Source organism: Thamnophis elegans, chromosome 3 (assembly GCF_009769535.1).
Source record: "Thamnophis elegans isolate rThaEle1 chromosome 3, rThaEle1.pri, whole genome shotgun sequence".
Taxonomy (NCBI): domain Eukaryota; kingdom Metazoa; phylum Chordata; class Lepidosauria; order Squamata; family Colubridae; genus Thamnophis; species Thamnophis elegans.
This window is the reverse complement of record NC_045543.1, coordinates 29,575,009-29,599,092: the sequence shown is the minus strand read 5'-3', so window position 1 is coordinate 29,599,092 and position 24,084 is coordinate 29,575,009. Positions and strand designations below refer to the sequence as shown.

Below are 24,084 nucleotides of genomic sequence, written 5' to 3'. Positions count from 1 at the left end.
GTGTGTGTGTGTGTGTGTGTGTGTGTGTGTGTGTGTGTGTATGTGTATTTGTGTGTGTGTGTGTGTATTTGTGTGTGTGTGTGTATTTGTGCTGATAAATAAATAAAGGGAGACTAGTATAGATCTATTTCAAGCTATTTAGCTCTCATCAGTTAGCCATACCCTTACTGGGATTCGAACCTGTGCTGTATTGCATCTTAGGCAGATGTGTTAACCACTAAGCCACAGAGTTCGGCTCCTTATCAGCTGAGCCGGGGTGAAAGGTATCTATTTAGAGTTACAACCCCCGGTATGCCCAAATATGGGAGGAAGATCACTACTTCCATCTCTGTCCATCGGTTCATCACAAGAGACCATCGAGACAGAAACCCAATATTTTTACTGTTGCCTTTGTTACATTTGTGTATTTGTGCTGATAAATACATACATACATACATACATACATACATACATACATACATACATACATACATACAGATTTATTTATTGCTGCCCATTATTGCCAATATAATCAACTAAGTCTTAAACCAGTTCTTCCAACTTGATTGTGCCCCAAATGTGTAGGAACTCAGCATTCGTAACCCCAAACTGTTTGTATCTATCAACTTGTACAAGTCTGCTTGCCTATTTTGAGAGCTCCACTAAAAACATTTAACAATAGAAGTTAAGCCTGAATTGTAAAGTCTTAAAAAGGGAGCTCTTTAGTCTTGGGGAATCTTATAAAGATTCTTATACTTTAAACATTTTTATAGTTTATAATGTTCTACAAAAAATGTTCCATTTTTTTGAGAATCTATTAGCACGAAAAGTGTCAGAGTTCACTGGATATTGGTCCTCAAACCTGGATTCACATCTCAGAGGTCAGAAAGTTGCCAATTGCCTATCCAATCGGGGCAAAAATAACTACCAAGGACCCGGAGAGGCAAAAGTCAAATTCTATAATCAAGAGGATATTGTGACATTTTCCAAAGTTAATTCCTGCAGGCAATTCCAGATTGATTATTCTACTAGTGTAAGCTACATGTGGAATAGCAATTATGAAATATGGCATATTATTAATATAATTGTTTGGTATGTTATTAAGGAGTCAGGTTTTCTATGTGCAAATACACTGCAATGTTTTGTCCAACTAATGCATAAATTACAATTGTATCTTTGTACAATTGTATACTTTAACCAGTACACCACAGTGGTTCCCTTATTCGCGTTGGTGATATGCAAGCTAGGATCTGACCCTGATAATCTTCCATATACCTGCATATGCCTCCAGGAATTTGGGGCTACAAGGTTAGTTGAATAATTCTGGTGAAGTGCTTTTTTTGTTTTGAGGGCTGTTGTTTTAATCAACACATTATGTGTGATATGTTATGGTGGTCATTTTAATCTTTGCTTGCTGCCCAGAATAACTGCACAGCTCTAGAAATCATAAATACATCTTGTAGGAAGTGAGTAATAAAAGAAAAGGATTCTTCTTTTCTCCCCAGCCTTTTGGATAATTGATAACCAGCTTAAGCAAGAATTATTGGCACTAGGCTGAAGGATAGAAAAAGAAGGTTTGCTTTCCTAATACATTGATGCCCATCAAGATGCACTCCTTTCAAAACTCAAAATATTACCATTTTCATATTTTATTGTATTTTTTTGAAACAGGCAAGACACAAGGGGAAATATGGGAACTCAGCTGTTTGATAACCATATGTATGTGAATGCAGTAAAGCAAGGGGACAAGAAATAATAATTTCCACCACCACCATAGTTATGGAAGGATTGTGAAATGGCCATATATTTCATTAATGACATTAATGGGGTTATGTTCTGATGAAAAAGAAACCCAATACTTGTTGCATAGAAAAGTTACAAGAAAGAACACAGAAATTTTGTGATATAAACTAAATGATACTGAATTCCATATTTGTTTATTTATTTAATATACAGGGCGCTCTATTCTCAGAGTAGACTCTGCATTAAAAATATTAATAGTTTTCATTGAATTTTTTTTCATTTATTTGTTGTTGGCAACAGCCTAGCCCCATAATGGTGAACCTATGGCACGGGTGCCAGAGGTGGCATGCAGAGCCATCTCTGTGGGCATGCGTTCCATCACCAGCTGCTGGAGTGCTGGGAAACGGCATGAAAATAGCCAAAACGCCCCAAAAACAGGCTGTTTTTGGCCCTTTTCCAGGCCATTTTTAGGCTGTTTTTGGAGCTCTGGCAGAAAAACAAAAATGGCCTGAAAACGGCCTGAAAACAACCCAAAAAACAGCCCCCAAAGCAGTAAAAAAAACAGGCATGTGAACGCCGGACAGCTGGTCTTCGGGTTTCCAGCACTCCGGCGCATGTGCATGCATGCACGTTCTGGTTTGGTCACTCAGTGCTGAAAAGGTCACTGGCCTAGCCCAAACTGCACCTTAGATAGTGTATTAGAATGTGTATTGTGATGTTGAAAGCACTAGTTTGAGACTGTCCCCCTTATACTTTGAATTCATGTTTAGAAAACATAAGTGTTAATACCATTATAGAGGTAGTCTGTATTGTGTCATAACTATAAATTGATGTTCTTTGGTGAATATCTGGAGTCAGATCCAGGAGCAGAGGTCTTGGGTCATCTGTGATTACTGGTTTACATTTTGTGGTTAAGCTTATGGGTATTTCACATTTCACATGCCTTTGTTCTCATTCATGGTGCAGTATGCTAACAGAGAAGGATTCTCAAATAACTAAACATAAGATTTCTATTCTGAAGAAATCATTTGATTTCCAGACTTTATTTTTGTAAAGGAACAGTATCATTTATTAGTGATGAGAGAACTCCCTCTAGCAAAAAAAAAAAAAGTCATACTGATTTTCTTTTCTTTTTGAGGGAAAAAGAACCTCTTTCCTTTAAAAGTGCTGAGAAAACTATGACATTTCCCCAGTTACTTCACATCTAGTCACAAGAAATGCATGCAGAACAAGCAGCTTGTCTTACAGCATATCTCCACACTCTCTGGCTATTTTCACCTTCCTAAGAAAAGGTACCTTATCTTTGAAAAGAATGAGATGAGTAATCAATGATTGCTACAGGCAGAAGCTCTTTTCTGGCTCTCTTTAAGTAAAGATCACCCTCATGAACATTCCTGCATCATTTTTCTCCCAGCTCAGTTTGGAATGCTAGGAGAGACATGATTCTCCTGCCTTGAGCATTACTTTTAGTGACTACATCATCCTCATTTTTCAAAGACGCTTGTTTGAGAAAAGTTCCTGATGTGGTTGGCAGGAGTGGGTGTATATGTGATGAATCCCATTTTACACTGGACCTGTTTAAGGAAGGTCTGGGTTTGACTTAATGTTCTCAACCTGGGGAAATGTGTATTCTGGAAACCTTCAATTGGGAATCTATTTCCCTTTCCACAGTTTATCTTTTAGAAAGAGATAGAGAGAAGGTACATTTAGATATGAGAGCCTCAAAATCGTCTTGCTTTAAAACGAAACCTGGTAACAATTCTCTTGCAAGTTTATTTTACTAATTCTTTCATTGCTTGTCAAAGAACATGCTTTTGTTTTGTAGTAACAAACAAGCTCCTTCCTCTTCCATTTCTCTACCAAAGCTGCAGTGGTGGTGAGTATACACACTCTTGCTAACTATTATGATGCTTGCTGTCAAATTCATTTATTTATGCAACTGCTGTGGAAGGGCCCCAGGCGGGTAAGCAGCCATGCAAGATTTCAGAGTCCTGGTGTGGGGTCATGAAAGGGAAAGAAAGGAAGAGATTGGGGGGGGGGGGGTTGGGAGGAAAGACCACTGGTTATGAGAAAGGAACTGACACAGGAAATAGTCACATATGGCACAGATTTATTGTGTCCAGGACTTCCCATTCAAATCCCATTATAGCTACAGCTTAGAAGGCTTGGAGCAGCTTGGAGCACAACCCTCATTTGTTTTTAGATCTGGCATCCAATGAAATCAAAGCTTCATCCTCAAACCAGAAGTGATGTGTTTATCATGCCATGGCGAAGGAGCCAGGGCTTGGTAATACATTTGAAAAGAATGCAGTTTTGCATTCTGTTGTGGGAAGCAACCAATCAGAACTGGCAAAAGGGCTGGAGGCAGTTCTGTGTGTCTCTGGGTATGTCGAAATAAACTGATGAGCTTTAGGTTAAATTAAAGCAGAAATAACTGGAGAGGATAATATAGAACATTAAAACTCTGTGACACAGAAAAGAGAAAGACTTGGGGTATTTTCAGCTCAAGATGTGGAAGAAAGTTGCTTATGAGGAAACAATGAAGGACTAATTGCATTGGAAGATGTTTTAATCAGGTTGCAGATTTATCGAAATGCCTTCCTAGCATAAGACAGGAAATGATTTTTGAATGATTGTATTTCCACCTCTCAGGTACAAACATCCAGATCCACCCATGAATTGCTCATCAATTAGCTACTTTATTGCTCATGCCTATTTCACAGGAATCTTTCCAGACTTGCAATCTGCACCTGGGACAGACTAGATAAGGTTGAACCCTGCTTTTCTGTGCCAACTAAAGATTCCAGACAAATTCCCCATTTAGCTTCTCCCTTTGGCTTGGCCAGTCTCCCCTCCAACATCCCCTATTTATACTAATTGCCACACATTGTCTTTTCTCCCCCACTAATTAACTTACATTGCATTCATTTAACATGTTCAGGTACAATGAACTCCCCACCCAACAGGTCCTCTCCATGATTTGCCTCCTAAGCATTTAGGTTTCTAGGCTTCTTAGTGTCTGAATGCTAGTGCTGTTCCACAGAACACCAGCAGTTACAGGAATGTGAAATTGGCTATGATGCTAGAGTCAGTGGAGAACTTAATTCCAACCCTCTTGGCTTTCCAATCAATAAAATCAAAACTTAAATCTGCTGCAGAGTGTCCCCTTTTCATTGGTTTTTCCTTTTATCAAGACAAATACTTATCTTTCAAAAGAACAAAAATGATGAAAATATTACAGTTCAGGGTAGCCAAACAAGGGTAGCCAACCAACAGATATTAAGAACTACATGGCTTTATATAGGCTGTTTTTTTTCAGATGTTAATTAGAAAAAATGTATGTTTTACAATTAGCTGCCGTGATTGTTCTCTAGTCATGGATGGGGCTTTACAAATTGAATAGACATTTATTTATTGCCGTAATTCTATTATTTCAGACTCCAAGTGACATCTTCTGCGACAAGGGGACTCCTACTTACTATAACTGACAATATGTCAAACCATCCCTGTTGTGTTTGGGGAACTTCCTTCTTATTCTTCTAACTGGGCTTATGAAGCTTCTAGTGATGAAATAGCACTTGCCAGAAGTTGGATGAAATTGTAGATAATTCTGCAGATGGATTCTTGCTCCAGCTCACAATTCTTAGGAGAACTTGTTTTTCTGAATATTCATTATTCTGACTCAAGTGTCTGTATACAGATTTGGTTTTCTTGTTATCAGCCATTCACCCTGTACTTAAGTACTTAATCCAAAAGCAATAAACAATTTTATGTTATCTTGCAAAAACAAGATAAAAATACAAGCCTACAACCATGAGTAACAATGAATAAATACAACAATAATGATAAGGATATCAGATCAAAATAAGAAATAAGAGGAAAGGAAAAAAATATTAAAATGGTATCAATAATAAACTTTTAAAAAAGATCTCTGAAATAATTCAGTTTTTACATTTTTCTAAAAACTGGAGCTTAAGAGAGAGCTAATCGGATCTCCATTAGAAAGTTATTCCAAAGCAGTGTTGGCTGCCACAACAAATGTTCAGTCTCTTAATGTCTATGGAGATTCTCAGTCATCCAGGTCCAGTTGCCTCTTGAAAAAGGACCTTTGGTTCAGACTTTTAAATGTCTCAGACATGTAGGAGCATAAATAGCTTTTGAAATAATGATATAACTTTACTCCACTTTGGTCAGACCCCCATCTCAAGAGTAGTGGATGCCACACTTCAAAAAAGAGTTATAGAAACTGGGACTGTCTCAGAAAAGAGTGTTAAGAATGAGAATTTGAAACCTTGAGTAAATGTCAATCTTTAATTCAGATTCAAAGTAGATCATCCTCTTGGGTTGTTTTTTTGAATTACTAAATATGTTCTTCACATAATGGTAGAATCAAGAAACTCCTATTAATTTTTGTTGTGACAGAATTTGATAAAATATGCAGGTAAAAAAGATATAGGCCAATGACAGTTGCAGAAATTGAAGTTTTATGGATCTTAAGCAGTCCTTGAGGTTTGATGGAATTCAAAGATCATATGTAACATATTACAAAGGGTACTGATGTATATATACTGTATTACAGACAGTGTGTGTAAATAGTCTCATAAAATATACATCAATCACAGGCAAACATAGTCATTCAAATGCTTGCAAATGCACATGATCTATAACATTAAAATGTTAAATGCTTCTGAGCCAGAAAAGAAGAAAGAAGCGGGGGAAGGGAGGGGAAAATGAGAAATCTAATAAATAATTCTATAGATAAGATACAAAGAAGATCCTTCTTCAGCTAGAAAACTTTAGGATAAAGTGGACTGATAGTTTTTAAGAAGTGATCAAGAATGAGATATGGAATAATTCATATACAGAAAGTATTGTGATGTAGTACCTTAATGGAAGCTATCAAAATTAGTATAAAATCCCACCTGATCTCATTTCCCTTTCTTTTATTATTTTCCATTATTGGCAATACTGGGAAAAGTTTAAATAAACTTGGAATCAAAAGGATGCCATGTAGATTTGAGAAGGGATTGAAATTTCAAGACCAGCCCACTTCTACGTGAACCAAAGTTTCTCTCCATTCAAATAAGCTTTAAATATCAGTAATTCTAACTTTAAATATTGGTAATTCTAACTTTAATCCTCCCAACTTTAACCCCCACATATAATCTATGGCTAGGTGCTCCAATTACTACTATTATAGGGAAAATATTTATGTATACAAAGATATAAAAAAAATCTATTTCCTTTAAAGATTAAAATAAAACCAAACAAAAATTAACCAGTATAGCTGAGAGCAGAAATCAAACAAAGCCTTAAACCAAAAGTTAGAAATAAAATTCCAAGTATGAGATTTATCCAGTCCTCAATCATAAATTTAAGATCAGGTTGCTACCAGTTTGCTTATAAGGGTGTTTGAAAGTTTATCAGTTTGTGGCTGCTAGCAATTCGTCATTACCTAATAAACTCCTAATTCAAAATCCTAATTCAAATCTCATCAAGCCTTTCTGAGATATCTGTGACACAGCAACTTTCTTTGCACAATGACCTGGATTATATGAATGGTTATACCATTAGTTCAGAGAGGCTTAGCAAGCAATATAATATAGAAATAAAATTCTGAATTGCTGAATTAAGGATAAACCCAGTTTGATGCTGTGTGTGTAACTTTGAATAGAGGTTCATGTGCCTGGAAAATTAGTTGGATTTATGGGACAATTATTGTCCAGAATTCTTTGCCTTCTAATAGTGAAAAGCCTTACTTAAGTCTGGACAAATATCCTTACAATGTACTAAAATTCAAAAATACTTCTGTTCAGGCCTAAAGAAAAGTGATGACATTCCTTGTGACTTCATGGATATGTCTAATAATGTGAAAATGAGTTTCAATTGCTTTCTTCCTGTCCAGACATGTTCTTTATATATTAGGAAGATTTCTGCAACTTGGTTAGATTCTGGCATAGATTCTGGAAAATACTGCTGAAAATGATTTTTTCACATGAAATTTATTGCTTGATAAATCATTATTATCTTTCTTGTTTGAGAGAGGGTTAGCTCTGTACAAAATATTTAGTCATTATTGCAGTCTTCCATATTGGTACATCAGCCACACTATTTTCATATCTTAAATATCATATTGAAAATTTAATTATCCCCATTATCAGTTTGCATTGTACTTGTTTTCAAAAACCACTTAAAAGTATTGGTCATACTGCAATCATGTAAAGTTTCTAAGCCACCTTCTTCTACCTTGAGAAGGTAGAGTTGGTTTTTATCTGTGTAGACTTAACAATAAAAAATAAAATCACATTTCCATTCACTTGCACAAACTTGTTGCTGAATCCCAGATTCACCTAGCATTCATGAATTGGATAGTCATTTGAAACAAATTCTAAGCACAGATAAATGATTAATTTTATCTTTTTCATTACATTTCCGGGAATAATGATTGACAGATTCAGCCTATATGGAATTATTGGCATTTCACAGAGGTTAAATTGAGATACAGAGAAACTGAGATTTGAATTGGGTTTCACATGCAAATGAAGACTATAGCAGAAATGTGTCCCATATTTATTTGCATGAACAATTGTGTGAATTGAAAACAAAGTATCTTGTGACTTGTATGGCACATAATTTCTGGATTCCACTACCATTCATTTTAAAATATTTTTATCTTAAATTGCGTTCAATACACAAAAGTGTATTCTGATTACAGAAACATTTATAACTGTGGAAACTATAGGTAAAATATATTTGTTTGGGAAATTTGCCTGCTTAAACAAATTTATATTTACTGAAATAAGTGCTGTTTAATACTTGTTTGAATGGTATTTAGTTAAAATCAGACTCAGTAGTTACTTTTTTCCAAGATACAGATCCACAGCAAGGTCTTATTGCGATGATTATGGACAGCAGGAAAATAAGCATACAATTCTGTATGTGGTTTACTGAATTATTTGTCTCACTTTCTAATGGTAGAATATATCTGATGGCTTGCCCAGGGCAACCAAACTACAATGTGCACCTAGTGCCCCATTAATTATGTCACTACTTTTATTTTTATTGTGTACCTGCATTTGTATTTGCATTAGAAATATATGACTGGCAAATCTGGCTATGTGGAAATAACACGGTATGACATTTATTTTACATTGATAAAATACCTTTTAGAGAAATTTGATGACATCTCTTTGTTTTACTCAAAAATGGTTGTCTTTTCTTTACAAGTTTGTATTTTGAAATCTATCAAAAATTATGGTATGGAAGAAATTACTTGTAGGAAAATTTGTGCCAACCTGAAGGAGAATTCATTAATGTTAATGTATTTCATTCAGTTTTAAAGATAGAACTTTAAACAGGTGACGGAAGTGTTTGGAAAACAACAAAGGTCTCCATGCCTTTAAGTATCACATCTATTTTTAAGGAACATTTTAAAGACATTTTCCTTCTTCTCCTTTTTCTAAATAAAGGACATGAGTTGTGTGGGGTGCTTTTTTCCTAAGTAGAGGACCCCCATGGCATATTTTTCTTTTCAAATGTGAAATGAGGTGGAAAATCCTCATTTCACGACAGGAAGGACAAATATTGATACAAAGTTAATATTTGTCAGAAACCCTGGGAGCAACTTGAGTGTTTTTTTTAAAAAAAAGTAAATTAAATAAAATAACAAATTTGATGTGGAGATGTGTTTTTTTAAAAAAAAATTGTAAAGAGGAGACTACACTTTCTTAAATAGAAAAAGAAAGAAAGAAATGAAGTTAGCAGACATACTGTTGCTTGCGTCTTCTTAGATGCAGGGCAGATTTCTCTGTCACCCAGTATGTGCAAAGTTCATGGTTTTGTGAGTGAATAAACAAAAATATATGCTATTTTTTAAAAATGAAAATCAATAAACCGTATGTATGTATGTATGTATGTATGTATGTATGTATGTATGTATGTACACCTGCATTTGTACCTGTATGTAAGTCTTCTGTCACATGTATTCACTTAGATTTAAAATATTCACTTTTCTGATCTTACACATTCACTTAGGTTTGAAAATAACTCCCATCTATTTGATCCCAGGTGTTCACCTTCATTTAGGTTTTTCTGACTTTTCATGGCACCAGTGGGTATGTGAATGCCAGTTTACCTTCCCTGCCCCCCTTCTTTTTTTGCACACAGAAACATAACCAGTTTGATTTAATTTTGATCATTTAGAAAGAAGCTTCTGGAATTTATCAGTGTGGTTCTTCATCCTCAATGTAAATAGCTTGTGTCACCTCAATCCTCAGTGGTGAATCAGTATTTATTAGGCCTGTCCACTCTGGCCTTTTTCTCCAAGGAGAGCCGCAGGCAAATTAGATGTTGCCCCTGACACCCTGTGTCACTTATCTATTTGTGTTGATGATGAGAGTCAGCTGCACACAGGCCTCCCTTTCCTCTTCCCTTCCCAGCCCTGCTTACGAGCACCCCTGCTTGGATTTTCATGAGGAAATAATCAGATTAGGCCTTCAGCAATGAGTTCATATGGAGTTCTCTTTTCTCCGATGTGCTACTAACTGAATAAACGTGTTTTGTGGCAAATTGTAAATGACATTATGATTACCAAGGCCAGCATGGGTTTCATTTGAAAAGTGATCAAAATTGCTGGCCGCAAAAATTGTGACTGGCAGATAAGGCCATTTAGAAGGAGGAGGGGCTGGGGGCAATGCAAGAGAAAGGGACGTATCTGGATTCTAGCAACCTGCTTACAAAAGAAGCAATGGAGATCCCAGCCATTTCAAAGAGAGGCTGGCTCAGAAGTGGGACGTACAAGATGCAGGTCACATGGGTGGTTGTGGAGCGTGGATGTCAATGGTTGGCTCAGCTGTTTGCTGGGATCAGGTAACAATAATTAACTTGAATAGTTCAAGAAGATTTCCAGGTTTTTTTCAGTTCCTTCCTGACAAGAACCTCTCAAACTAAAAGAGTCATCATAATCTTAGGGTGCTGGGGGGAAATATAAATATGGGCTAATTGGTTTTTGCAAGTCCAGCCTTTTATAATTTGGTAAGTGCTGCCAGCTGTATTTTCTTTTTCTTGAAAGCTATTTTTTTACATTTTTATTTATTTTTGTGCAATGTACACCTGCACGAAGCATCCATGCCTGTGCAGAAATGTTTGTGGCAACATGTATTGCATAGGATCCAGATCAAATGGATTCAAAGTGACAGGAAAGCCCTTCTTTACATAAAAATGTCTCTGTCACCAATCCAGGATATGGTAGAATATGAAATTGGAAAGCTAGAGAATTGAATGTAAACATGACCTGGTGAAATTGAGTGCTGTTGGGGCAGCAATAGCAACTGATGCAGCCTTGCCCCAGCATATTTGCTCCCAGTCCCCCAGCTAGTGATGTACCATCAACAGTATCAAGAATGCTTTTTTAAAGCATATTTTAAGACTTGACACATTTCATCTTCCTACTCTGTTTTCTCACCTTTACCTCTATGGAGGAAGCAATGCAGAAATCATGCTCCTACAGAAACTGAAGTATTTTGGCCAGCAGCATTCAGGCCCTTTAGGTGCTGCTTTGCTACCTGGGTATAAATAAGGAAACCTGAAGAAGGGAATACGTCCTGGGAACCTTGTTTCCTCATTGACCTACTCAGGGTGGGTTGCTGCCAGCGTTACTGTCATATTGCTTTGTGCACGCTTTGCTTTCCTGGGTTTGAAGTTGTGGCTCTCCACTGCTTCCATCCTGCCATGGTTCCCCGCATCATGTGATTGTAATTTCCAATGCTCCCTGACAACTTTCTTCAAAGAAAGTCAGTGGGAAAGGTGGCATGGTCATTCCATGGTGGCGCAGTGGTTAGGGTGCAGTACTGCAGGCCACTTCAGCTGACTGTGATCTGCAGTTCAGCGGTTCAAATCTCACCGGCTCAAGGTCGACTCAGCCTTCCATCCTTCCGAGGTGGGTGAAATGAGGACCCAGACTGTGGGGGCAAGTTGCTGACTCAATTTGCTAAAAAATCTGTAAGCCGCTTAGAGAGGGCTGAAAGCCCTATGAAGTGGTATATAAGTCTAATAAATAAATAAAATAAATAAATAAATTCCTGCTACCACCACTTTTTTGTGTGCCTATGATCCTTCTGTTTCCAACAGGACACAGGTTGTCTAGTGTTCCACTGTTTTTCTCCCAACTCATCTCTGATTCTTCTATTTTCATCATTCAAAAGAATGAAGCATGTAACCATCACCAAGTTATAGATTTTGTATATGCTATGAGTATATATTCTATACATACTCATAGCAACACAGCAGCTTTGCTGTACCAATTCATATTTCATGACACACAGTTTAGTCCTTTCACTTGTAATTAAGCCAACAACTTCATTTTCTTGTATGTATTCAGCAATTCTTGATGTTGTAAGCCACCTGTGAATTGGTAGGATGGCTATATAAATTTATTTAATAAATAATTTCTGTTTCTTTCATTCCCTTTGTTAATGTATATTCTTTATTATTTCCTCAATTTACATTCCAAGTCACAATCTGCAGCTGTCAATTATTTTTCTCCAAATATATACATAGTGATTAACCTTCTATGTGCTCATCATGGTCAGTTTTGGCTTTCATATAAAGTTTTTAGTCACCCAGAATAGAATAAAATGAAGTTGCCAGTACTGGTTGCATTTGGCTACATGTAACATTTCCCACTAGTGAAAGGACAGTACCACACTGTTTTAGCATATTTGAAGCAGTGATGTTACAAGCCCAACCAAATTCCAATTTTATTTCAAGAATGGTCATGTTATTTTTTGCAAGGTAGAATATGTAATCTACCTTTCAAGTAGAGGCTACTTGAAAAGCAACAGGTTGATGCCTTCATCTGATCAACTAGCAGATATATGCAGCATATGAATGCACTCTTACTTAGTTTGAAGAAAAACATCTTAAAAACTATGCCTTCTGAAGTACTTTCTGTATTTAAAGTTGTGTATTGAAATGGAAGAATGAAGAATCTAGAGTGAGTCTGGGTTAATTTCTTTCACAATAACAATCTCTAGCAAGGTTGTTCTGGGAAATATAGTATGTTCTACTGTGCATTTTCTTTCTTGAGAAGCAATATGCTCTAAGCTACAATTTACTGTTGAAACTGAACCACACCAGCTCTTTTTAATGGTAACTTTTAAATATTTTAGAACTATCCTTAAGAATGTCTTCTTTTTTCCCCCAGGATGAGGAAAATCAGTTTCAGCCCCTCCTCCAAACACAATCTCTTCACCAAGCCATATTTTAGTTACTGCTCCATTCAGAATCTTTACTCAGTTATTTTCATCATTAAATATAACATTTAAATCCTGCTTTCTTCAGGAATATCAGTGAACAATGCTAGAGGTTTTTGCTTAAATGAACAAATGAACAAATATGATTTGCATTTTTCAGTTTATGTTGATCAGAACATAGTTATGCTTCACCTTACATATTTTCGAATTTTGGGAGTCTTAGGTTCAACAAAACTATAGCACTCTGTGAATACAGATTCTTTTTTACCAATGAAAATATGTATATTAGAATACAAGGTATATTTGAGGAAAAAATGCAAGTGTTGTGGACAAAAATACAGTTTTGATATCATTTTAAAAATATTAATGCAGAAATAGATGGAATAAATTCACATCAAAATGTCTCCAATTTGACGTTCTCCCAGTAAATAGGATATATTTGGCAAAGTTACATTAATTTCTTCTAATCTGATCACATTAATAATCTAACTGACTGCATATATCCTAGGTTACAATAAATGTCAACTTTTTAAAAACAAAAATGCCTTTATGCTATTTTATTTCATTAGAAATAGATAAATGAATACTTGTTGTTTTTCCTTTCCCTGCCAATTTCTAGAATTTCTAACACATTTGACGGAAACTGAAATTACGTACAATTGCTTTTCAAACACTGTTGAGAAAAATGTTTGGTTCTGGAAGACTGGTGACTAAAATTATACAAGTTGTTAAATCTGTGCTGATAATCCTTTAAAAAAAAACTATTATTTAACAGGCATTTACAGGGAAGAAGGAAAATGCATTCTCAAGCCTTCATCTAATGTTTACTTCTGTAAGGAAACTGACCATGCAATGGTGATTTTGGAAAACATGGACACAGATTTAGATCACAGGAACCTCTCTCCACCTGTGTTGATAGCTAGTACCTTTGTGGACACTTTCAGTAAAGCCACATTGGAGGTATCTTTCTGCTCCAAAGAAATTTCTGTGATATTTTACTCTCTACTGCCGTCAAACAGTCTTTCTAAGCTTTGCTGGACCAGTTCCTTGGTCATTAAGACTCTACTTTAATGGTGGTCACGGCATTGTCAGAATACTTTTAGCTGTCTCTTATGATGAACCAAGAAGCTTTCATGTTTTTGTGAAAGAGAACTCTATCCAACCAGTCTTGTTTTTTTCCAGCCTTCTTTGGGAAAATGCCACAACAGGACCTAATTACTTCAATTTTCAGGAGAATCTTCTGTATGTTGCTGTTCACTGGGATGAACCTATAGAAATACATCCACACAGTGCTCTTCATATTGCTTTCACCGTATTAGAGAATACTGGAGAGAAAGAGCAGGCAATGCTTATTCAACAGTTGGCAAGTTTTTTACAAATTGGACAGGATAAAATTAGAGCAGTCTCCAGTACTCCAGGAAATGAAGACAGATTAAGGATTATTTCAGACAATAGTATGAAAAGGAAATATCAGTGTCCTCCAAAGAGATCATGCATATTCACTCATCATAGCATCAGCCGACAGGGGAGTTCGCATCCATCCCATGTAATGCGTGGCTTGAGAGTGCTGATCCTTAAAATCAGTGATCCGTTATATGTCTTAAAATATAAATTTGCTTCCTCGTACTCGTACGGACACCTCGTACAAGTGTCAGATTAAACAGTTTGGCCAGTACACTTATTGATGCCCAACAAATTGGAATACTTCAGCACGTTCTCAGTTTGCCACTTGATTCTCTGGTGGTGATGGTTTCCTCGGCTTCAGTTCCAACAACAGAAAATTCTAGATAAGTGTGCTGATTGTTAAATAGTGATATTTTTAATGTGTCAAAACTAATATTAAAAACAAGCAGAGGATTGTTGTCCTTTCTTAGATGAAGGGCCACTGAACAGACTAGGGGATTATTTCTCCGCTACCATCCATAGTAATACTGTGCAGCAGCCCTCAAATAGCTTCAGAAAGGAATAAGACATTTTACATTATGTTCGTGTTACAAAGTTTGTTAGTTTGGATTTGTTGTTTTTGGTTATATATTCATTTTAAGATTCCATATTGTTCCCCTCCCCAGAACCTAGAAAGAATGTGGAGTTATTTCTGAATAGTTCCATGCATTGTTCCTCACTTATTGACAGAAGCTTGCCAATTATTTACATAAGTATAGATGTACTCTGGAAATCTCTAGGGAGGAGCTGTCTTATCTCTCTTCCCCCCTACCAAACTCTCCATTCTTTGTTTCCTCTTTACCCTTTGGAATGGAACCTCTTCCTCTTGGGAATCCAAACTACATTTCACTACATCTACTTTCAATTCAAATTAGCAGCTAACTTAATTGAATAATACTGCAAAGTATTTCCCCAAATACTGAATGAAAAAGGGCAGTATTTTTTAAATAAAAGCAGATTAAAACAAAAGTAAATGTAAGAATTTTATTGGCTACTTGGGCATAGTTCTGTTGGAATGGGGTGGGTAGTTCAATAGATATTACTAAAAAGGCTCATTCTGAGTTGCCCCCTGCTTATTTCATTCATGTCAGGTTATTTATTTATTATCTCTCTATCGTCTACATATTTTTGGGGGTATAAGACACACCGGAGTATAAGACGCACCAAGGTTTTGAAGAGGCAATTTTTTTTAAAAAAAAAGTAGGTAGGTAGGTAGATAGAGGGATAGAGAGGAGAGAAAGAAAGAGAAATACAGTAGGTAGGTAGGTATGTAGGTAGATAAAGGGATAGAGAGAGAGAGAGAGAGATACAGTAGGAGAGATAAAGGGAGAGAGAGTAGGTAGGTAGGTAGGTAGGTAGGTAGGTAGGTAGGTAGAGGGATAGAGAGAGAGAAATAGAAAGAGAAATACAGTAGATAGGTAGGGAGAGAGAGAGAGAGGGTAGGTAGGTAGGTAGGTAGGTGGGTAGGTAGGTAGGTAGAGGGAGAGAGAGATACAGTAGGTAGGTAGGGAGAGAGAGAGTAGGTAGGTAGGTAGGTAGATGTTTCCAAGTGTATTTATCCATGTGCTAAAGAAGGAAATCACTGACAAACCTTAATACTTTGTTCCTGCTGGCACAGCACTTGATCAATGTAATTCTCATTAATTAAAGAGCTTTCCAAAAGGGGGAAAAAGTTTTTGCATTCTGCAAACCTCCAAAAAACAGTCCGTTTTTTGTGAAAACGGACTCATTTTTTTTCAAATAAAAGGCATGAATAGCCTTGGGGGGGGGGGCTGGCAGAGTGCTCCTGAGGGGGTGGGGGGGCAACAAAAGAGCAAAAAATGGCCCATTTTGTCAAAAAAACTGCATGCATAGCCTTATGGAGGTTTATAGGGTGCTGCTGGGGGCTGGGGGGGGCAAAAATGGCCCATTTTTTGCTCATTTCTGCCCTTCCCAGTCTCCAGGATCTCTCTGAAAGCCTCCATAAGGCTCCGCATGGTCATTTTGGTGAAGGGGCGGGGCTTCGGGAGGCAAAATTGCTGTATTTGATGTATAAGACGCACCCAGATCTTCAGCCTCTTCTTATACTCTGAAAAATATGGTATCTCCCATGTTTATTATTTTACATCTTTAAATTCATTTTCCACTTTATTTTGTCATCCAACATATTCCTTGCCCACCTCTTTGTAGTAGACTGGATAGGATTTTATTAAGATAATATAGCTAGGAAGCATTATATTGATCACTCACTTCATTATCCATTCTATAGAAATTCCCTACAAAGATTCAGTAACACATTCAGACCCATGTTTTAATAAATAAATAAAATAAATGTGGTCAACTATTATTGTTCATCAAATGAACACTAATGCTACTACTAAAGACAGGTCCTGGGACAACGTTTTTGACACAGTAGCATGATGAAGCACAAAACAGCAATCTGCCCATTCTGATAGTTGCTCAGAATTTCACACTTCAGCAATAGGTATGGTAGGTTAAAGGTTCTGCACTGTGGAGATTGCTGTCTAGCATCATAAGTATCATTTCAGAGCAATCTAATTATGACAAAAGAGTTAAGGCAAAACACCCTTTTATGCAATTATTCATTTCTTGATAAAAGAAATCTAGTTCAAAAGGAAGAAATTAATGTACATTATAACAATAGCTTCTTGGATGGTTGGGACATCTCTACGGCAGCCATGATGGATTTCAACTGAGAATGGAGGTGGTGGTTGCAGCTTGTGCATTCTTTGCCTCAGAGTTTTGATCAAAAGTAGTTTCTTAAAGTCCCATAAATATCACCCTTAAAATGGCTAGAGCAAATAATTGTGTAGATGAGTATGTTATAGACCATAGATGTAAAATTTGATCACATCACGTGATGTCATGTGATGTATTGTGATGTTTTTTTGCATTTGCGGAGCCAGGGTGGGTGTGGCCTGTGAATGGTACATCTGGTGGGTGTGGCCTTGAATGATGCAGGCCACCAATTTGACACCCCTGTTATAGACAAACTCTGCTTAATCTCATTTGAACTGAATTAGGAATCATTAGATTATGAACTGTCTATGCTATTAATCTATTAAATAACCATACTTTTCTGTTGGATTACAGAATGGCTAAAACATTAAATGTTAATTTGTTATACTGTGAGATAATAAAATGCAATTAATAAATAGTAGTACAAGATCAGTTTGATGAAATGATGAAAGGCACTGGAATGGAAGTTGGGAAACCATGATTTCTAGTCCTGCTTTAATGATAAAAGTCATTCTGGGCCATTCATTTTCACTCATTTTTAGGAAAAATGTCATTTCTTCAGTCATAAAATGGCATGATGCTGTTCCTTCAGTAACTGGAGGGTTGACTCCATGGACCATATAAAAATTCTAGAAAGTCAGTTTTATCTAGTGGTAGATGAAATCCAGCTAGGTAACCTTGAGTGAATCACTTCCGCTCAGCCCAAGGAAGAAGCAATGACAACCATTTTTGAAAATGCTGCCCTTGACTCAAAGATTTTTTTTTAAAAAAAACAACCTTACACAACATTTGAATTTGAAAGGGCTTAAAATCAAGCTGATTTGAAAACTACAGCAATGCTTGTGAGAACATGAATGTTTTTTTTTGTTACTGACACAATTATGTGCATGTTTCCCTGGTAATGAAAGAAAACTCTATTCCTTGTAGCTTTTGTCCAACTTCACTTAGTTGAGAGATCCAAAGGAAGACCTCCAAAGATGTCCAAAGACTCGGGCAGATGCAGCACTTTTCTTTGCAGTATTATTCCCTAATAAGAATATGATATAGATATATTTGGCACCAGCAATACTGTTAATTTAAAGGGCTTTCTTTCTGGATTTAGTATTATTCACATATTCTGAGCTGCAGGTGTTTTTTATTTGGACCAGATTAACTATGAACTCTCTTTAATTCCCTTGGGCCAATCATTCTTTCCCTAAATGGTGCCAGATCTTATGGGGAGAGTTTGTTAATGCAAACGAATTCTTCTTTAAAATCATGTACTGTATATACTCAGTATAAGCCTAGTTTTCAGCCCCTTTTTGGGCTGAAAAAAGCTCGCCTCGGCTTATACTCGAGTCAGTGAAAAATTTGCCCGAAATGGAGGAGAAGAAAGGGGCGGGGCCATGCCGCTGGGTGACACTCGTGAATGGCCCAGTGCCCTGTGAGTTTCCCCTCCCTCTGTGTCAGTTTGCCGCGCAGCGCGCAACCGCACCATGCCCCCTCCTCACGTTCTAATGTAATGCAGGCTGTCTTACGATTCCCCTTCCTCCCCCTCCTGCCGCTCTGCAACGAGTCCACCTCCTCCTTGTATGCAAGCAGCCACATAGCGATGTCTCACCTCCTCTGGTACAGTGATCCAATGATAGGAATCACTGTGCCGTGTGTCATAGGAGGCGGGACATCGCTCCCGCGGCTGCACGGGACATCATCATCACAGCGGGACATCAGCATCATGAGGTGAGTGAAGTATTTCATTGAATACACCGCTAGTTTACTGTTTTTCTTTGAAATAAATATTCAAAAACATTATTGGTATCTATTTTATTTTGAAATTTACCGGTAGCTGCTGCATTTCCCACCCTAGGCTTATACTCGAGTCAATAACTTTTCCAGTTTTTGTGGTAAAATTAGGTGCCTCGGCTTATATTCGGGTCGGCCTATACTCGAGTATATACGGTATTTGTTTTATATAATTTTACTGGATTTCTTTATGCTTTATTCATTTAAAAATTACATGTTAATTTGTGGTTTATATCTCTTCTAAATTTGGAATCAGAAGTGCTGATATACATTTACCTGTAACAAAGCCATGTCAGTCTGAATCTGCTTATGAATACATATTTCTCCATTTCATAGCTATAAAATGATCGGTGTCAGCTATTAATCTATTAACTTAATAGGTACTTAAATCTCCAAAAGAGTTTTTTTTTTCTGATCTCCTCTTGTAATTTTCCAAGACCCACTCACTTTCCCGAATTGTGATCAAAATTCAGGAAAGAAGCAATGCAGAAAAGAAACAGTCTAGGCCTTTAAAAAAAAATTAATTAAGTCCTACTGTAATCTTCTCTTTGTGATCTGTTCATATTACAATGAAGTTCTATGTTAAGGGTAAAGATCCCCTTGTGATGTTATCATTACTATTGCATTTATGGGACATGGCCATAGTTCTAAATTTTGTGGAAGATTTCTTTTAGATGCACCGAGGCAGTTGAAATAAATAAATAATAAATTCATTTAACAATTTTTGCATACTTTTTTGGTCATTGTAATTCCATGTACCGAACTAATTTTACAATGGTTCAGAGTGGGTGGAAACTGTAGAAAAGCAAACCTCAGGGGGAAAATAAAATAAAATTACAGTGGGAACAGGAATATATTCTGACAGAATAATTTTCAATCCTCTTTGATTCAGAAGACTAAAAATCTATATCAGTGTCAACATGTGGTAACCGCAATGTACATTAGACCTATGAGAAGGGGAACCGTATCTCTATCTGCTAAGTTAGAGAAATTAGTGAAGCAACCTAATATTAAGATACAGTTAGGCCCAACATGACATTTGCCAGGGCCCGCTGCCTAGTACGGCTCTTTAAAGAAAGCAATAGCTAATTGGCTGAAAGCACAGTAGGTGAAGGGTTAAATTTAGCTGTTGGGCAGTTGGGATTTTTTTATATCTTTGCTGGAGGACCTTGTGTCTGCAGGCCATAGTCACATTATCAGCTGGAAATTGGATAAGGACAGCACAATGACAAATCCAGGTTGCTTGCAATAAGGTGCTAATCCCTTTGCTTTAATATCGAAGCAGCATGTATGATGTTTGGACATCACTCCAGTTTACTGACGACCCCACTGGGGCTTGCAATAGAAGCGCACAACCACCTAACAAGGTGTCAGCTGACTGCCGTCGTCAAGCAACGGGCATTGCAATCTAATCTTCCTTTCATCCCTTCCAGCTCCCAATAAGGCCCATGTTATATAAGTGGCCCATCGATGCTTGGTAACTGGAATCAATTAACGTTAATTCGCACAATGCTATGATGTATTGTGATCACTTTCATTTCAGGGAAGGGGGAAAGAAATGGCTATAATTCACCTAAAATGAGGTGTCTATGGTACTGAGGTATTAATTGGGTGTCCATATTAAATGGGAAAGGAGCAGAGCAGTGAAGGAAAAGTGGAAGGATGAGTGACTCTCTTGGCTGCTATTGACCTATCAGAAGAAGACAGTGCCCTTTTCCTTTGCTTTTATCTATTACAGTTTTCCCTATTGCGTGTCAAGTTGATGTATTATAAAAAATTCATTTGGTGACCTTTCACCCTCTTTGCAGATTAAACCATTTCACCAAGATGGCATCATTAAGAGGGCCTTGCATTTAATGATGATTTCTCTAAAAGGCCACGGAGATTCGATTTAAGCTAACAGATTATTGCACTATTATAACATATCGTACAAATTTCTACACCTACGGTCCTAGTTTTAGGTTAGGAAACTGTTAGGAGTTTATGCGGAGTTTAAAAGCAGTATTACCTTGGGATATTCTGCTGCACCAATTGGCACATTCTCTCCCATGGCACAATCCTGTTTATGTTTAAATAAGTTATTGTTCCTCAGGTGCTAAATTTAAGGGGCAAAGTAGAGACCTGCCTGGATCCACTTTTTAACCGTCCAAATTAGATATTTAGGCCTGTAACAACTGTCGGAGTAAACCACACTTTGGTCAATCTGTACAACATAGAATTGAGTTAAACTTAACGCTTTGAGGGAGCAAAAAAAAAAAAGAAGAAGAGCCATCTGGTTACCATTAGCAACCACAGAATGGCTGGAAGGGAGAGACCACTCTGGGGTGAGAGACAGAAGGAGGTGGAATTCTACCTCCTTGTTGGGGAACAAACTCATTGGTGTTCTGAAGCTCATTTGTAAACACAAGTATTGTTCTTTCCATTATCACCCAAACCTTAGTGCTTCAGAATGAGAAGATATGTCTAGTACCAAGAGGAAGATGAAAGGGAAAAAACCAGCAAAAATGGTTTTATCCAATACAAATAAACTCACTGGCACTGTTGCCTACTAAGAAAAACTCTACTAATAGTACAAAAAGAAGGAGTCTAACAAAAAACTGGACAAAATGACCAGGAATATAAAACATCCTATAGGAATTTTCTTGCTTGTTGAATATATCTAATAACTTATTTTTTTTTGTGCTAACATCATATCTTGGCTTTTTAAAACTGAGCCTTCAAATATGATCTGAATCAATTACCAGAATCCAAAAAGAAGATCTGCATCAATAAGTTTACCCATATCATTATATTCGGCCCAGACTCTAGACATTAATATGGATTGTATTTAATATGATGCCTATGTACAAAAGAAAACAGTGTCTTTCATTCTTGATAGAACAGTAAGATACTGTATAGTTAATTATAGATTCATTTAAAAATCCAAGTAAAAAAGAGATACAAGGGGAACATTAAAAAACCAAATGCTTCATCCATACTCTCATATGAATCCTATTAAAATTTTTAGGGTTTTACAAATAAGGAAGAGATTGCCTTCCAGTCTATTACTACTGAATTTGGTCCTTGATCTCATTTGCCTAGATCTCAAAAAAGAAATGTCTTGGAATCCTAAATCAATTGGCTTGAGAAAGATGGCAAATCCAGTTTCCAGAATTCCATCTCTTTCCATTCAGATTCCATCATACTGATTCCAGTATGATTCCCATACACGTAAAAGGAGTACATCTTAATAGATGCTTAAAATTTTTTTTAAAGGGAGAAACAAGAGAACAAGTTTTTTTAAAGAGACAGAAACAAGAAGAACAGAGCTCATTGCAATACTTATATTGAGGTTAAAATAAATTGCAAGTGCAAAATACATTCTGCACCAGGGGGCACTATCCTTTTCCTTCCATTTTTGGAAGAAAAATTGGTACTTTCTGTTCAATTTATAAGATTGGCAGATATAGCAAAAAAGGGCAGCGATCTATTAATACATGAAAGGGTCAGATTGGATACAAGAAAGTGATTCTACTTGCTTAGACTAGGGGAAGTCTAAAGGGTTTGGAATTGAAAGGAATGCTCATTTCTTGTTCCTGATTTGTCCTTGAAATCCGTACAGAAAATTTCCATCTATATGCATTTTAAAATTACCATTCTATCATATATTTTAAATTTAATACACCACTTTTATTTTCATCTATCATCTCTTTTCCCTGCAATAGTGGTGAATGAATCTCTCTCGTCTCTCTCTCTTCTCTGCTCCTCATCTCTCTCTCTGTCTCATCTCTCTTTCTCTCTCTCTGTCTCTCTCTCTCGTCCTCGTCAGTCCCTCCCTCCCTCCCTCCCTCCCCCCCCTCTCCTCTCCATCTCTGTATCGTCTTTCTATTTTCATTCTCTATAATAAATTCATAATAGTAGAAATTATGTTTGGATAAAATAAATCCATTTGGTATTAAAATCCATAATAATTTTTTCTGTCTTTGCAAAGTCAATGGATTTCCAAGTACCTGTCCTTCAGATTGGCAGCTCCAGGTGCATTACCCTGTGTATTCCCTAATGATTTATAGTGCAGTTACTCATAGTTTCTTGGCTATTCAAATGCTTTTTTTAGGTAGAGACAGGAGAAATAAAATGATGTATTGACATTCTTATTGGAGGCTGATAGAACTGATTCATATTAAACTAGTTTTTAAACAGAAAATTCTTTTTGACACTGGCAACTGGTGGTGGTGGTGGTGGGGGGGAATCTGTTAAATTACATGCCTCACTAAAAATAGGTTGTAATAGGTTTTCTGTTTATGTATGATAAATTTCAATAGTAGTTCTAAGAGTCCTATATAATTATCTCCTAATATTCTGCCACCCACTTTCTATTCTGCTATATTATTCCTAAGTATTATACTAGAAAATAATAGGGTTTAAACTAGCCATTTAAAAATGAGTTCAGTTTTATTTTGCCTCCCTACTGTAATTTGCAAGGGCAAAATCCTTGCAGACAAAGAATGTGGTAAAAGCTTCAGAATGCAAAGGAATTCTGTTAAAGAAATTGAGTTAAACTAAAGTGAATTGGCTCTCATAATCCATTGTTTGTAGACATTTTAAAGCAACACCAGGAGAACTGAATAAATAGCTTTTATACTTTTCACTTTCATTTTGAGGCAATATCAAACCCCAAGTTACCACTCTGTAGCAGTGGATTAGGAGCATATATAAAAGGATAATGATAAAAAGAATTGGAAAGGATGGAGGCCATGTGGGCCCTAAATGAAGCATATTTTTTATTCAAATGCAAAAGATATTCCCAAAGTGCTTCAGATTTACTCCTAGAATATAAACTTAGTGGGGCCTATATATATGGTACAGCTAAAAAATAAAGAATCACACTGTTGGTAAATAAATATAAGCAACCCAACTACTGCATGTAATGCACATTATGCGAAGAACTTTTAGCTGTATAATGGAAAAAGAAAAGTTCCTTCAGAGTTCTATGCCCTTCTATATACCTTGCAAATTAATTGGATTTGGTATTTGACATTCTTTTAGTTCTGAGGTGTGCTAACTAGATGGATATTGTTCACACATTCTTTTTCTAGGTGTTTGGTGATCATTTCAATTTTTATTTGTTATTTGTGAGTTTATTGGCTGTCCATTTTATCAGTAATTA

General features: G+C 36.6%; 1 protein-coding gene across 1 annotated transcript in view; it reads left to right on the top strand.

The window, feature by feature from the left end:
- PKHD1 (PKHD1 ciliary IPT domain containing fibrocystin/polyductin) overlaps positions 1-24,084 on the top strand; it is a 254,912-nt gene that overhangs the window by 213,020 nt on the left and 17,808 nt on the right. Inside the window, 2 exon segments of the mRNA XM_032213028.1 lie at positions 13,750-13,934; positions 14,206-14,428. Coding sequence (XP_032068919.1) covers positions 13,750-13,934; positions 14,206-14,428 — 408 coding nt within the window.